The 16708-nt window shown below is 43.8% G+C and overlaps 1 protein-coding gene across 2 annotated transcripts in view; it reads left to right on the forward strand.

Annotated features, from left to right (window-relative positions):
* Nucleotides 1-14799, forward strand: part of SPTLC2 (serine palmitoyltransferase long chain base subunit 2) — a 119338-nt gene extending 104539 nt beyond the window's left edge. For both annotated transcript variants that reach the window (XM_034768416.1, XM_034768415.1), the window contains exons 10-12: nt 3968-4103; nt 5576-5705; nt 14101-14799. In XM_034768416.1, coding sequence (XP_034624307.1) covers nt 3968-4103; nt 5576-5705; nt 14101-14220 — 386 coding nt within the window. In that variant the 3' untranslated portion in view covers nt 14221-14799. The remainder of the gene's footprint in view (nt 1-3967; nt 4104-5575; nt 5706-14100) is intronic.
* The last annotated feature ends 1909 nt before the right edge of the window (nt 14800-16708 follow it).

The following is a 16708-nucleotide window of genomic DNA, read 5'->3' on the forward strand; positions in this document are numbered from 1 at the left end:
TCCAAGTTGTACCTGGAGACTATAAGCTCTGGGCTCCGGTGGCTTGGTATGGACAAGAGCTGTCGTGTAACCTTTAAAACACAGTTGTGGCTGGTTGGGGAAAAATTGGACCTACCAAAATGTGGTAGAGGGCAGGTACGTGTTAGGGTTGCCATTTTTGGTTGGACATATTACTGTAGGTTTCATCACATGACATAATCTTTAATTAAATTGTTTTAATTCCTGGAGACTCCAGGGCAATCCTGGAGGGTTGGCAACCTTGGTACTTGAACAAATGTAGCGTGTGCCCCTCTATTGAACCTTTCTGCCACACTCCCAGGCAGTGTGCTAAAATTTACCAGAATGCTGTTCTGAGTACCACTAATAACATAACTGTTGTAAATAATATTCCCCATAGACAAATTTTTCTCCTACACATGGTGGTGAATGAAGGAAAAATATATAGGATTGTAAGTAAAGTCCATTTAGTCATATCTGAGTACTGGTGATAGCAGAATTTTCAGAAGACTTCTCAATCCATTATTATCTTTGTACACTCAGTAGCCAACCTCCCAGTGATCTGCCGCACACCATCGATCTATCAACTGGTTGTCCCCTAAAACGATGACCCATTCCTTCCATTATAACTTTCTCAGGTTATTCCACCTCTGTGCCTGATGTAATCGAGATATGTAAGTTTGTGCTTGTTGATTTCTGAGAGCAGGGGTCCACTCCTGTCCAATATTTTTATATTTCTATAAAACACATTCCTCTTTTCTATCCAGGAGATACTCAAGAGTCTTCAAACCCCACATCTCAAATGCTTCGGTTTTCTTCTTGTTAGCAGCATTAGTGTCCCAGGATTCACATCCATATGTTGCTATGGAAAAAAATTAAGCTTTTCTCCAATCTAACCTTCATATGTTTCAAGATGCCACAGTTTCATAAAGGAGGCCATGGCTGTGGGAGTCCTCCCTATTCCTCGGAGTTCTTTGAAGCAGCCTTCTTGGCTGGATGTGTTTGAACCCAGATAACTAAATTCATCTACTGCCTCTACAGCTTGACTGTGTTAATCGTGATATCCGCTTGCCTCCTTTTATTGATTATGTCAACGAAGGTGCATTTCATATTCCCTACATTCAGGAATAGTTCATGTTCCTCGATAACTGTTTTTACAGATTACCAACGTTGGTTCCATTGCATCAGTGGTTGCAGTAAGAGTGTTGTATCAGCATATCTGAGGTCAGTTTTAAGAAGTGTCCACCAATGGAAATCTGAGCTCCTTCCACTTTATCAAAACCTTCCAGGGCTTGTCTCGTAATAAATTCTCTGTACATATTGAAGAGGGTTGGGGACAGAAATACATCCTTGTCTCTCAGCCTGCGCAATGGAAAACCACTTGCTGTTGCTCAGTGTTTGTACCATGGTCTGTTGTTGACCAATGCGACTGGTGATGACTTCAATTGGATGCTTTCGAATCTACCTGTCTGCCAGTAACCTCCAGAGACTGTCATGTCAGACAGTCTCAAATGCGTTGGAGTAGTCAATGAAACACATTATCAGTGGGTTATTATGCTCCCTGCATCTTTCAATGTTAAAAACGATATTTGCTATTTATTACATTGGCCTTGTCCCTATCTGAAACCAGCTTCTGGTGGTAGTTCTGCTTCTATCATTCTTTGTGATCCTGAATTATGTTGAGCAGCACTTAACTCATGTGCGATATCCGGGAGATGGTACTGAAGGGAATAGAACAGCATGCAGTAACTTCCTTTGGTAAGGGCAGAAAGATTCCTTTCATCCAGTCATCTGGCCAGTTTCTAGTCATCCATACATTAATGCAAATTTTCCACGTGAGATCAATGCCATGATCACCAATTACCTTTCAGCAATTGTGCTGGTACATTATCTAGCCATCGTGCTTTCCCAGGCTTCATTTCCATAATAGCTGGCACCACTGCCTCTCACAGGGTTGATGGCTCCAGCTCTGTACTCTTTCCTATTGTCCTGTATTGTAAGTGGTTCTGAGGCATACATATTGGCACAGTAATCTCTCTACCTGCATTTGATGATATCACTTTCAATAAGAACTCTGCCATCATGATCTTTTATTATATTCTCTTGCAGGAAAACCTTAAGTAAGAAGTCTGACCAGTATACTATTGGTAGGCCCCTGCCAAATTCATGGCCATGGAAAAACACATCATGGACCGTGAAATCTGGTCTTTTGTCTGCTTTTACCCTATACTATACAGATTTCACAGGGGAGACCAGCATTTCTCAATTTGGGGATCCTGACCCAAAGGGAGTTGCAGGGTGGTCACAAGGTTATTTTAGGGGGTTGCAGTATTGCCACCCTTACTTCTGGGCTGCTTTCAGAGCTGCCACCAGCAACAGTGCAGAAGTAAGGGTGGCAATACCATACCATGCCATCCTTTATTTCTGTGCTGCTGGTGGCTCTGCCTTCAGAGCTGGGCTCCCGGCCAACAGTCACTGCTCTCCAGCTACCCAGCTCTGAAAACAGTGCAGAAGTAAGGGTAGCAGTACCGCAACCCCGCCTACAATAACCTTGCGACACCCCCCCCCCACACACACACACACACACACAACTCCTTTTTGGGTCAGGACCCCTATAATTACAACACTGTGACATTTCAGATTTTAAATAGCTGAAATCATGAAATTTATGATTTTTAAAATCCTCTGACCATGAAATAGACCAAAATGGTCCATGAATTTGGTATAGCCCTAACTATTGTGGGAAAGGCAGTTGCCCTGGCTTTGTGACTTTTTTGGAAAGGGTCTCTAGGAATATAATTCTAATTTTAAATTGACATCCTCATTTGGGATTGTTGGTGGAAAACGTTTCAGGAACCAGAAAGGTCGTATGCAGTCTTAGGTAACTTTATGATATCAATATAAAATAGGGGTATTATTTAGACCATGGCATTCTGAAGACATTGATCCTTTTAAAGAAATTGTGTAGCAGAGAGATTTGATGTATTTTTTTTGTGTGGGAGACTTGTGATATGTGGGAAGAGGGGAGGAGTAGTGAGCTTTGGAGTAAAAGGTCTGATCATTTCAATGTGTAGGCATGCATATGTATCTGTTTGAGAGACCAGGATATGTGCAGATGGAACTACAGAGTACAGGAGCTGGAGTAATGTAACAGCATGCTCACAATGTGCAGCAAGAATGGAGGAAAAAAATATCTGAAGCAGTCTTCAAAAGCCTTGTGTCAGGTTTCAAGAGCTGAACTTGCTCATGCTATGGATACATCTGACAGAAGCTTGAAAGTATTCAGCTGTAAGCATGGCTTTGGATTTTCAAATCCCAATCCATCTGCAACTCTGCATTTCAAGTCAGAGGTTGAACTTCCAGTTTGTTCTGCTGTAATGGTGTGTTCAGAAAATAGAAACCTTAAACAAGCTTAAATCTTGGTTTATAGCTGTCTTTTTACCTTGTGCCACTTTAACTTCAGCATATTGGCAAAGGGTAGCAATATCTTCTCAGTTGATCAGTTTCTTTACTAAATTCTCTTTCACAAGATCACTAACTCTCTGCTTTGTTGTGGATTTGCAGTGAGCCATGGTCTCCTGGCATGAATCTTTTATAGGAGTGTGTGATTACCCATCTTCCAGACAATCTCAGTACAAACCAATTATTATGGAAGAATTAAGGAATCAATTAAACTCTTGAGGATCATGAAAGGGTCATCTGTTGTTGTCCATTCTGCAGCAGTGTGGCCAGAAAATGAAGAGTAATCTTGGCTGTGTTAAAGGGAACTCTGAGAAAGGAGATACTGCAAACAATTGCCAGTTGCAGTTTAAATTTTAAATAACTTTGCAGTTTAGTTAACACTTTAATATACAAAACTAGTCCAACTATGTTCATAATACAGATGATACAAGACTAACTACAGTTATGTGGTACATGTGATCTATGGTGGTTGTTTTGCTCATGGTTTTTCCTTCATTTGTTTTTCCAGGCAAGGAATGTGTGCAGCAGTTGGCAGAGAACACCAGGTATTTCAGGAGGCGGCTGAAGGAGATGGGCTTTATCATCTATGGAAACGAAGATTCCCCGGTTGTTCCTTTGATGCTGTACATGCCAGCAAAAATTGGGTAGGTTCAGTGGGGAGAATTCCCCATCCATCCACTTGACCCAGACTTGTTAGGAAGCTGGCTTTTTTTCCTGGTCTCTGTGCCTACTGCATGTAGAGTATTACCATTTTTACAAGTGCTCAGGAAGCTCTCTTCATCTGGGTTTAAACTTGGAAAGAAGCATTTGAGAGACTGATGTTTAAAGGGGATTTTTGGCCTTTGAGCAAAAGGGAGAGGAGTAAACTCCAAACTGTAGGCAAGAATTGGTCTTGCTTTTTGCTCTTGGGTTCAGATATGGGACTGAGGGGTACATGTAGCTAAGAGATAAGGTGAGATCTGGTAGAAATGGAAGCCACTACTGGGGGTGGTGTGATGGCCACAGAACCACATGGGAGGTACCAGGTTCTGAAGTTCTTTTGGTCTCAAACTGATTGTCCCTCGATTTATAGCTGTCTAGGTTGTTCTTTATTTTTTCAGTGCCTTGTGCTGGGAATGTTTACATTAGAGAGGATATGAATAAGAGGGTATCAGAGATGTACACAGAATAACAAATGGAACGAAGAAGGTGTGAATGGGTAAACAGGAACATCCCCATTCTCCTAATTCAAGAACAAAGGGGAATTCCATGAAATTGAAGGGCAGCAAATTTAAAACCACTTAAAAGGAAGTACATCTTACACAGTGCACGATAAGTCCATGAAACTCATTGCGAGTTGCTACAGCCAAGAGCTTAGTACAGTACAAAATAGGGTTAGATATTTTATATGGATTGTGGAAACTTTCAGTTACATTAGGATTATAAACCCTCATGCCTCTGGGGTATAAAACAGCCACTAACTGACAAGGATTAGGAAAGAACTTTCCTTATAGGACGGTATTCACTGGCTGTCCATTATGGAGATTCTTGCTCCTTTCTTCTGAAGAGTCTAGTTCTGGACCCTCTCTGGCATACTGTCAATGGTCCATCTTGTCTGCTACCTCGTCAAGAATGGCAATTGCTAGGTTCTTATGAGAACTTTTGAGCAGATGCCACAATGTACCTTAATTGCATTACACTGATGAAAACAATCCTTTTTGAAACTGCGGAGGCTTCTGCTTCGGGGGGTAGGCAGCAGGGGGGAATTCCTCTTATAGTCAGACTCTGGAGTGTAAGTCCCTGTTTTCCATCAGAAAGATTTTCAAGCTTAGGTTACAAATCCATTTAGAAGCAGCCCACTAAAAGACCGGCTCCTGCCAAATATAATCTTTCAGCTTTGTTAGAACTTAATACAGTGAAACCTTTCGAGGAAGACCACCTCTGGACTGAACAAAAGAAGCCTTTGTGAGCAGGCATTCTACCTCTAAGAGAAGGCAGTGGAAAGTCAGAACTGCAGCCTCGCAGGCACACTTCACCAAAGGCCTGTGTGGCTTAGTGTACTGAGACCTTTATGCTCCTGCTCTCTCTCTGCTTCTTCATTATCACTCTAAACATTTCTCATTGCTTTCTCTTGCAGTGCATTTGGGCGAGAGATGCTGAAGCGAAACATTGGTGTCGTGGTTGTGGGTTTCCCTGCCACCCCAATCATCGAATCCAGAGCCAGATTCTGTGTGTCTGCAGCTCATACCAAAGAGATACTTGATATTGTAAGTGTCTGATCTTGTCTTTCTTTCATCCATGTCTGTGCCTTCCCTAAACAGAGATAGCATTTGGCTGTTGGTTTTGCAGGCTGGTTCTGTGTTCAGCACACAAGCCAAACAAGTATTCATAGCATCATAGAAACTAGAGATGGAAAAAGATTCCCCTCTGGACAATATATGGTTGTCTGTGGTACATATTCCAGGGCTTTCCTCAGTACATTTTTAAATGAGCCAACTAACAGTCTGTCCATCACTTCCCTTCCATTCTGAAAAGGCTGTAATTTGTGTGTTATGGATAGTTAAGAACACAAGCCTTTCTGAAGGGCAAGTGCTAGTTCCTGCTACCCTTAGACTTGGAAGTTAGAGCTGGAAAAGACGGATTAGCTAATCAGGACCCAGGAGCCAGTGCAGTGTTGTTGACCTCAGGACATTACTTACCATTAGATACTCCTGGAGGGAATCCTGCACCACTGTGCGCGCACAGAATTCATGTCCCCCAGGAGACTTCTTTGCTTCCCTGCAGAATTTTTTTTTTCTGACAGGGAAGTTAAAGGGAAGCCACAAAAATGGTCACACATCCGTCCCCAGCAGCTCGGGCAAATCATTTCAGGTGCCTGGAGCAGCTGGTGAAGAGGTGAATCACTGCAGGGGGACAGGGCTGGGGCCACCCCAGCTGGTAGCTCCTATCCTGTGCCAGGCTTATCTGCTAGTCCCAGATCATAGAATCATAGAATATCAGAGTTGGAAGGGACCTCAAGAGGTCATCTAGTCCAACCCCCTGCTCAAAGCAGGACCAATTCCCAGCTAAATCATCCCAGCCAGGGCTTTGTCAAGCCGGGCCTTAAAAACCTCCAAGGAAGGAGACTCCACCACCTCCCTAGGTAACGCATTCCAGTGTTTCACCACCCTCCTAGTGAAATAGTTTTTCCTGATATCCAACCTGGACCTCCCCCACTGCAACTTGAGACCATTGCTCCTTGTTCTGTCATCTGCCACCACTGAGAACAGCCGAGCTCCATCCTCTTTGGAACCCCCCTTCAGGTAGTTGAAGGCTGCTATCAAATCCCCCCTCATTCTTCTCTTCTGGAGACTAAATGATGGGATGGGATGGGGTTGGGGAAGGACAGGACTTGCTCTTCCCCTGCAAGCAGCAGCTGAGGCTGGGTCAGACCCACCCCCTAGAAACCTCCCCCAGCTGTAGGAAGTCATCCACTTTCCCCCCTCCCCACCAGTTTCCTGCCCCCATAGTTCCTCAACTGTGGGGGAAGGGGTCACTGTATTAGGAGCTGCTCCCCCATCCTCCCAACCCCGTGCAGCCAGACCCCCACATCCAAATCCTCCTACCAAGCCCCCTCTCTGCCCAAACCCCCACCCTGCTGAGCCTCACCCCCTGCACCCAGGGGCCCCCTCCCCTCTATGGAGCCCCACCTCTCCTGCACCTGGACTCCCCTGCCAATCCTTGCACCACCCCAACGGGCCCACCACACCTGGACCCCCATCTCACTGAGCCCCAACTAGCTGTACCCGAATCCCCACCCCCAAGACCCACTCCTCCAGCACCTGGACTCTCCCCCCACTGAGCCTCCCGCACGCAGACCCATCCCTCCACACTGCCGCAACCACTTTCACCTTGACCCCTCTGCAGAGTCCCATTGCCCCCGCACCCAGAACACCCCCCAGTGAGCCCTGTGCATCCAGATCTCTTCCCCTCTCTCTCTCTCACGCACGCACCCAGATTGCCCAACACAGAACTCCCTCACACCACACTTGGATCCCCCCCACACTAACCCCCTCCACACTTGGAGCCTGCCAGACTGTACCTGGCACAGAGGGGCAGGGCCCCGGGGTGTTTCTGGGGTAGGCCAGACCCGGCCCTTGCACAGTGTCAGATGCAGCCTCACCGCTGAGTCTGTTTCCCGGGGGGCTGCAGGGTGATCTCCCACCTCCATGCTTGTGCTCCCCACTGCCATACTGGAGCCTTCACATTTATTTATTGACAAATAAAATTTTCAGAATTTTGCAGAATTTTAAAATATTGCAGAATTCCCTGAGGACTAAGTGGAGTTGGAACTGTCACCCTTGCTAAAGCCTCAGAGGTGAAGGATTGAACGCTGTCCTCAGAACACTGTCCACCTGCACATTGGCAGGTGGAGGACTGCTCCGTTGCACCTATTCTGGTGACTAAATTAATTTCAACAGATAGTTGTTCAAGCTTGTTGTCTTTGAAGTACACGCATACTGTATGTAACCCAGTTGGAGGCCATGTCAAAGCTCCCCATGTTTGCAGACTCCCTGCTTCATGGTGTGGTTCCATTAAAGCTTTCTAAGAGCTTCATAAAGTGATAACTCAAGTGATGCTTTTCCCATGGTACTGAACCCAGTACCTCAGTATGGCTCTAGGAGGCGCTGTGCTGCTGAAGTTACATCAGTGGTTCCCAAACTTTAACAGCCCGTGAACCCCTTTCACTAAATTGTGAAATCTCATGAACCCTCTCCTAAAAATGAATATTTCCAGGGATTTAAGTTTAAATTTCCTCAGTGTGATGGATGCACTTGCTTTGCTCTGCATAGCTCTTGGAAGTCTGGAACCACTGGAGAAAGATAAAATCTCAGGTCTGGTTTAGCATCTGGCCCCGCTCTCCCTGGGCTTGGGCTGCCAGCCCCGCGCAGAGCACTGGGTTTGGGCTGCTGGCTCCCCCGCTGACGGGGGTAGGGCTTGGGCTGCCAGCCCCAGCTGCCTGGCCCTGTTCTCTCTGGGGCTTGGGCTGTCTGCCCTGCAACTGGGTCCCACCTGCTGCCTCCAATGTCCGAGGTCCTCTGGCCGCCATTAGTGAAATTTTTCTGGCAAACCCCCTGTAACGTTCTGCAAACCCCCAGGGGTTCGCGAACCCCACTTTAGGAACCACTGAGTTACATGGATCTGCCAGGAAACTCTTTTGGGAGCTCCTCCCAAGCACTGTCTCCTAATTTCTTTGAGAGAGAAGGGGAACTGGTGGGGAAGGCACTTGAGATCACATCTCTATGGCTAGAGACCTGTAGAGTCAGAAAACAGGAGACTATTTAAACACGCACAGTTTAGACAGCTTACTTAGGTCACTAGCATATACCGTGTAACAGTATTGAGTGGAATACAGCCAACTGCATTGTCTCAGAAGTGCCCAAATATGAGTAGGTGGTAACAGTTCTATATAGTGTAATAGACAGGAGTTGGCATGTGAGCTGACGGTTTCCAATGTGTTGTCAAAAACTAAGAGCCAACCTCATCACACTACTACCACAGCACCTTTAGGTCAGCAGCTGAGAATTCCACTTGTTTGGTTTTTGTCTTTGCTAGGAAACCAATAAAACAGAATGGTATAAGTCAGGTATGTGTACACACAATACATAAATGCATGTGCAATTTTATAGCAAGCTTATCATCTTTCCTCACCACAGTTACTTATTCAATAAAGGATTTATTGAACTATGCCTCACTGATCAGACTCGTCCCCTTACAATTATTTAATCAACTAGGCAAACAGGATGACATGCATACAATTCACCCAAGTGACCACAGACTCTTAGGCCTTGTCTACACTACAGGGGAAATTCGATCCAAGCTACGCAATTTGAGTTAAGTGAATAGCGTAACTCAATTCGACGTAGCTTAGATCTACTTACCGTGGGGTCCACGCTACGCAATGTCGATGGGAGAGCAATCTGCAGTCGATCCCCCGGTAAGTGTAGACAAGCCCTTACAGCTGGACTACACTGAGAACTTACATTGGCATAGCTACGTCACTTAAAGGTGTGCAAAAATCCACATCCCTGAGCATCGTAGTTAAGCCAACCTAACCCTCAGTGTACACAGCGTTAGGTTGACAGAAGAATTCTTCCATTGACCTATCTACCATCTCTCAGGGAGATGGATTACCTAGGCCAATGGTTTTCAACCTTTTTTCATTTGTGGACCCCTACAAAATTTTCCAGTGGTGGTGCGGACCCCTTTAGAAATCTTAGACAGTCTGTGAACCCGAGGTTGAAAACCATTGTAAGTCTACAGGAGAACCCCTCCTGTTGGCTTAGGTAGCATCTGTACTGAAGCATTGAAGTGTTTCAAGTGTAGACAAGCCCTTACTATCTCTCTCAACTCTACACTATCTGTCGTCTCCTCCTGTTGTTTCAATTTAGAGTAAGCACTTTGGATTTAGGTCCATCTACTAGTTTCATCAAGTATGCTTATGATGCTATTATAAATGAATAAATAGTACTGTACCCCTTCCATTCAAAACAAAATCATGCTCCTCTGTAGTAAGCGTACCTTTCTTCTACCATCCTGTTCACTAGTCGCAATTTCAACTGCCCAAAGAATGTTCCAAGTCTTATTTTCTCATGTGTATTTTTAACTACAATATAGCCAATGACCGTAATAACGCTTTATATAGAACTTCTCCAAAAATAATCACGTGCTTCATTTTAGAGGAAATTTAGTCTTATTGTGTCTTCTGATGTAGAGGGGGAGTTCGGTTGCAAACAGCCATCAGTGGTTAAGCACTGGCCACCCGATCTGATCCCTCTCTAACTGATCGCAAAAATACCAAAGAAATATTGAAGCTGTGATAGAATAGGGGAGGGCTAGCAGGGGGCTTGTCAGAGCAGAGGCTGGAGAGGGAAATTGGGTAAAGTCTACACTTAGGTGCCTGGAGCTAACAAGTTCTATTATCCTGACACTTTCCTAAACAAATTTAACTTAATGTTGGAAGCATGGAGGAGAGAGGCTTTACTTATAAATGATTGTATTTGTAATGCTTCCCTTTTCTTATTAAAGAAACCCACACAATGGGCAGCAGTTCCCTGTTACAATTTGTAATTGTTTTATGTAAATAAAATTTCCTTGCCTGAAAATATTTGGCTCTGGATTAGAGCGAAGTCCCTCCTAACCTGTATCCCCATGGGCTGGTGCTTTCTTTTCGGTGATGAAAAATATATTACACTTTCCTGAAGTCAGAGTTCACCAGTGCTGTTTCCTTTGTAGTTTTTGCTAGTCACATGATTCTTTTTGTTTAAAATTAATAAAATCCTAAATCTGAGTTCAAGAATAACAGTTAACAGTTCTTTCAACAGAAATTCAACTTTAAATTGTTTCCATATGGGGCCTTTCGTTAAAGCTCTAGTAAAACATGCCCACTATTATACTGAAGTCCGGCTTCTTCCAGGCTTGTCATTCCCCCAAATTTTGGAGCGGATAGTCTCTTGCTGCCAGATATAACAAGCATGAGGGGGCCATTGTTTAAAGAAACAAAAACTTGAAATATTGATCCAGGAAGGTAAATCATGTAGAAATACATTAACCCCTCTTGCTAACACCATCCTCAAGAGCAGATTTGGACTAGACCATCTCACAATTAGAATATTAATCCTACATATGGAATTAGTGATCTCTCATTAAATGGTTGAGTATATCTGTATAAACAAGCTTAAGCTTCAAGCACCATTATGTACAGTAATATTAACCCCCAGAAGTTCAGAAACCATGAGCGTGGCCCAGAAATCATGACTTACTTTAAAAGACAAGGTTTTTTGGTTTTTCTTCTAACTTTTGAACTCTGCCCATCCCCCAGTACGTATGAGACAATTATCATTGCTTACTCTTGAAAACCTACAGTAAGGTGGCTGTGGCTTTGGCTCCTGCTACAGAACTCCTTGGTAGAGGACCCCACTGAGATCAGGGCCCCATTGTGCAAGGCAATGTAAAAACGTGTAGAAAGGCAGTCCCTCCCCCAAAGAGATCAGTCTAATGCAAAGCATGGTGGTGAGTTTGACATGAATTCTGGAATTGGGACTCATCAAACTCCTCTCATATAGGGACTGTCCTATTCCCATTAGATGGGAATAACTTCAATCCCTGCTGAGCTGGCCAGGGTTCAGTAGTGACCTGCAGGTGAAAAGCTAGGTAGCTCATTTCCAATGCCCTAAGGTGTCCAGTCCCCCATAGCACTAATATTACATCTTGGAGAATGAGGCTTGCTTTCTGGAAAGATACGTTTATTAAATCAAGTTTTGATCACTTTGGAGCTTACACAAGCAGTGTTGTCTATTCAGGACACACAAGCAAAATCTGCCACACTGTGCTCTTAAAGGGACAGCTCATTGCTAACTTGCCTGTCTCAATCTTCTGGTCCTTTTAATACTTCGGTTGTAAGGTCTTTGGGACATGGACTGTCTTTTTGTTCTGTTTGTACAGCACCTAGCACAATGGGGTCCATGACTGGGGCTCATGTGCGCTACGATAATATAAATAAGAATGCATCAGTAAAACATTAGCACAACATGCAAATTCACTTCTAAATATTTGTTTTTAATATAAAACAATTCCCAGTACCTATTCTAGTGTCCATACACTTAAATATTTATACTTTTGTATTTTTCACCTCCTCGTGGGGCACTAACAGAGCTTGAATCTGCAGACCCTCTACACAGACCTCTTCCACATCAGCTACAGCAATAACTGGTGGAGGGAAGCATACTCTTCTCTGTGGACCAGCCCATACAGGATTACACAACTGTATATGAGACAGTAGTGGAACGTTGGGCATCAGGATTCCTAGGTTCTGTTCCTGCTCTGGAAGTAGACTATGGTCTAGGACAGTGGTTCTTAACCTTTACTGCAGCCTGCACTACTTTGGTCTCAAAATATGTTCTTGCAACCCTTATCAAAAATCGTTGAAGGGGTCAGTTCTTTAAACCTAGATATAGCATAACTATAGAATGAAAGAATGAGAATTATATATTTTAATTTTGCAGTAAAATTAAGAATACATGAAAAATTACACACTTTTTTTAAGTTTACCGGCTCAGTGACTCTTCTGCTGTTGCTTTTGTATAATGTTAATAAATAGGTTTGATGAAATAAAGTAGTTGTACTTATGTGCCTGTGCTTAATTTGTGTTTTCGATGATTTACCTTCTAAAAAAATCTGGCATGTCTCGCACCCCCAGAAAAGGCTTCTCACACCCCCAGGGGGTGCGCGCACCCCAGGTTAAGAACCACTGGTCTAGGTGTTACAGAGCATAGCCAAGTGTAACAGCACTACTGCTTGGGTTGTCTGGAGATTGGACATAGACCTCTTGATATAAAAAGCAAGAGCCTGTGCCCTCGAGCACCAGGTCTCAAAGCATGAAAGCCGTAGCAGAGGCATAAAACTCTCCATTTGGTCTGACCACCAGTGGGTAACACCGAGCCCCGGTTAGTGTGGGTTACATAAGTGCCTCATTTGGCACGTTCCTTCTGAAAGGCAGTGTAGCAATGTGAGTGAGAGTTAGGTGGGCGCATGCATGCACACACTTCTTCCCCAAAATCATGTGAAGGCAGGAGCTCTTCCTGGGGCCAAAAATCATATTTCTTGCAAGAGCTGGTGGCATTGTTACCTTGAAGGCATAGGTGTGATCTGAGACAGTATTACAAATCTGTAGGGGAACTTACCCTTCCAATGATGAGGCCACGACCTGAGGACCTAGCTGTTTGTTTGGGAACCGTTCAAGTTCAACCATTCATGCATTCCAAAAGGCCCAATTATATGCAAGATGCCAGCACCCAGCCTTGACTCTTGCTGTTAGACTAGCGTGGCTTTCCCAGGAATATTTCAGGTGAAGTCCACTTTGTCATCTTTCAGTGGCAGAGGCATGATCTGGGCATGTGGCTAATAAAGAATCATTCCTCTAATGAGCCACGCACTCCACTCATGCTGCACAAATAATAAAAATAAACTTGAATGTAAAGCCTGAAGTAAATATCTATTTTTACTTGAGAGCTTCAGTCTGTCATAGCAGCAGACCAGTTATCTATTCCACTGAGCTGTTATGTCTGCTATGAAAAGGTTGTCCTATTTGGCTGCCTGAGCAAGTTAACGTAGATGTGTTTTGATGATTTAGTCTTTAGACCCCGGGTGCTGTCTGTTCGTTAGTCTTGTAAACATTCTTTGCTGCGGAGTTGCACGTTGTAATGCCATGTTAAGTCTTTGAAGCAAAAAAACAAAATCTTAGTCCAATTCTAAAATTTGAGACTGATTTTTGATTCTCCCTCCCCCGACTGACGTTTTTACCCTTAATTCAAAGTCTTTGGAACCATTGGCTTGATTGGCCAGCAACGTCTTCATCACTTACCCTGATTCTGTCCATGTCACCTGAGAAAAGCGCTTTAGGTGCTGACTGCGGAACGTAACCCCAGCGTAAGATGAGACAGGCCTGTGTTGTCTTTAATTTGTGACAAGGGGCAGCATGGCAAAACCTTGCTCAATTATAGGGTTGCTTTCAACGTAGCCTGTGCACTTAGTGTATGTCAGGGATGCAGAGATAGCTGTACTATTAGGTGTTTCATATCCTGATTCTCTCTGCTGATGTGTCGTGGTCTTTCCCTCTCCCAGGTTTTAAAGGAATTAGATGAAGTTGCGGACCTCTTGCAACTGAAGTATTCTCGTCACCGGTTGGTGCCTCTCTTGGACCGGCCTTTTGATGAGACTACATATGAAGAAACAGAAGACTGAACTCCCTCCACATGCCTTGGGGCACTCCCACGAGATACTCTGTGGCGCACAGGCCACGCGGTCCTTGAACCACACACTTCTGACTGCTTAGCATAAAAAGGACATTTTTTCACAATGCTGAAGTAGCCACATCATCTCTAAATGGCATTTTGTAAATAGTAAAACAGCTTTGATTCTTGTCTCTTCAGGGTAGGACCCTAGAGAGATGCTTGACTTTTTTTTCTTGTTGCTTTTTTAATTATTTATTTGTCACCGTGAAATCACAGTGACCCTAGTTGGCACAGATGCCCCATATACACTACTAGTCTCAGGAGTGCCAGCTGAAATGTCGTGTCTGCAGCACGGCACTGTTGTGGCAGTACTTCCAATTTCACTGTTAGGCATCTAACTTTGCCAGGGAGTGATGGGCTGGCCAGTTTGTTCAATGAAGACCTCCTAGAGAAACTGTTGATAACTTGTTTATTCTTTTAACAAGATCGATAATCAACCAAAGCTGCTTTTCCTTTTGCATTTACTTATGTCTAAAAGCTGAGTTGTCTTTTTTTAAATAATAAACCTGTTGCTGACATGTCACTGACAGAAACACTGTTCCAAAATGTTGGCTAGTTCCACCAGCCACAAGCAAGAGACCTCCCTGGACTTCATCCTTTTTCCCCAGTCTGGCTACCCCATTGTTTCCTGGTTTGATGCCAAGTATTGTCTCGTTAAGGGGAGTGATGGAGAGCCTTTCTGAATAGGAAAGATCTTGCCACTGTTACTTTCCTCATAGCTCTAACTCATGGCATAGTCAGGCCTCCATTTCCAAAAGCGAGTTTAGTGTCTCACTTCCTCATGTACAAGTGACTTTCCTTTGCTCAAGCTTCAGAACTGTCCAGGTCTGTAAAAAGATGATCAGATGATTGATAGGTTATAAAAATTATACTCAGAATTATAACTAAAACCCACAAACCTTTCTCTTCTACTGGAGAAAGTTCCCATTTGCTATCAGAACCAAAATTGCATGGTAAGAAGGGTATAATGAGCAGCTACATTTATTTGGGGCAGTTCTGCAAAAGAAATCTTAGTGCATAGCATGCAGTTAACTCCAATGTAGCGTGTTCAGATTTGTTTGTCTGAGACTCTGAATATATTTTGTGAAATTGCTTTCAGATTAGTGTCTTAAACAAAGCACTGAATGAGACTGCAAAGTCAAGATCTACAATTTGGTGTGGGGGTCGCTCTTAAAGTTGGTCTGGTCATGATGCTCTGTGCAGGTGGCAGTGACCTTTAGAATGAGATTCTCAGTTTTAAAATGGAAGCACAGTGTGGATCAAGTCCATCTGTCTGGTGCAGCAAAGCAAAAGATAACGTTTTAGGTGTGATTGTAGTTCTGTAACTTTCATTCTGTGCCACTGACAGAAGTGGCACTCCTTGATCACTTAAAGCCAAGCAGATCTGCAGATACGACATGGTGGATTAAAGCAGTATCACTTTCTGTTTTATAGAAACTCCATTTTATAATCTAGGCTATGTCTACACTAGCACTTATGTCGGTCAGGGGTGTGGAAAAAACACCGCTTGTGGGGGGTGGTTTTAATTATACTCACGGGAGAGCTCTCTCCTCAGCATAGAGCGGCTACATGGGAGACCTTAGAGCGGTGCAGCTCATAGACCTAGACTTACACATCTTGCCCCATGCTGTATAACTAACCCTCAGAAGCAAATTGTCTCATGTCTAAAAACAATCATTTTTGTTGATTTGAAGTGCAGTAGTACAAAATCAGAAGTTATAAAAATGTAAGTTGAAATTATGAATTGAAATAGCCACGGATAAGTTCTCCAGTATATCCACTCCACTGAAGATGTTTTGTTTGCTGGAATTGATCTATCCATGCAATATGTCCAAACCTCACATGTGGTCATGATAACCATAGAATAGTTTCCTTTATTTCTTCAGTCATGGAATAAACTGCGAAGTCCTGGAATGATCTGAGTTTATTTCGCCCCTTTGACCCTCTTCACCTGCACTCTGCCCATTAAGTCTTCTCAGCCAGGACTGCTTATAACATTCCAAACCTATGAGTAGCTCAAATAGCTGCTGTTTTTTTTTCCCTCTGCTAAATGTGGCAGGAACCTGGATAAGATCATCCCAAGAATTCCTGATCAAAGCTCCAGGCCTGAAGACACTCCAGGCTGGTCAAGTGATAGCTTGTATGAAATCAGTCCTTAAAGCTATCAGAGCCAGAAATACAGGGCTGTAGGTCAGTGGGGACCTGGGATTTTGAGGCTTCTCAGGGCTGTACAGGGCACTTGTATCTGACCCCATGTGATCAACCTCATGGCCCTTTAAAATTGTGACATGCTAACTCCCAGAAAACTTATTTCAAATTCTAAAAATGTTAGGCCTAATTTCTTTCCTTCTTCCTGTGCATTTGGTCTCTCGATGCTAAGGCAGTCTGGCTTTGTAGACCAAGGGTAATGAAAAATACTATTAAATTACTTCATTAAA

Source organism: Trachemys scripta, chromosome 4 (genome assembly GCF_013100865.1).
Source record: "Trachemys scripta elegans isolate TJP31775 chromosome 4, CAS_Tse_1.0, whole genome shotgun sequence".
In the NCBI taxonomy this organism is placed as follows: domain Eukaryota; kingdom Metazoa; phylum Chordata; order Testudines; family Emydidae; genus Trachemys; species Trachemys scripta.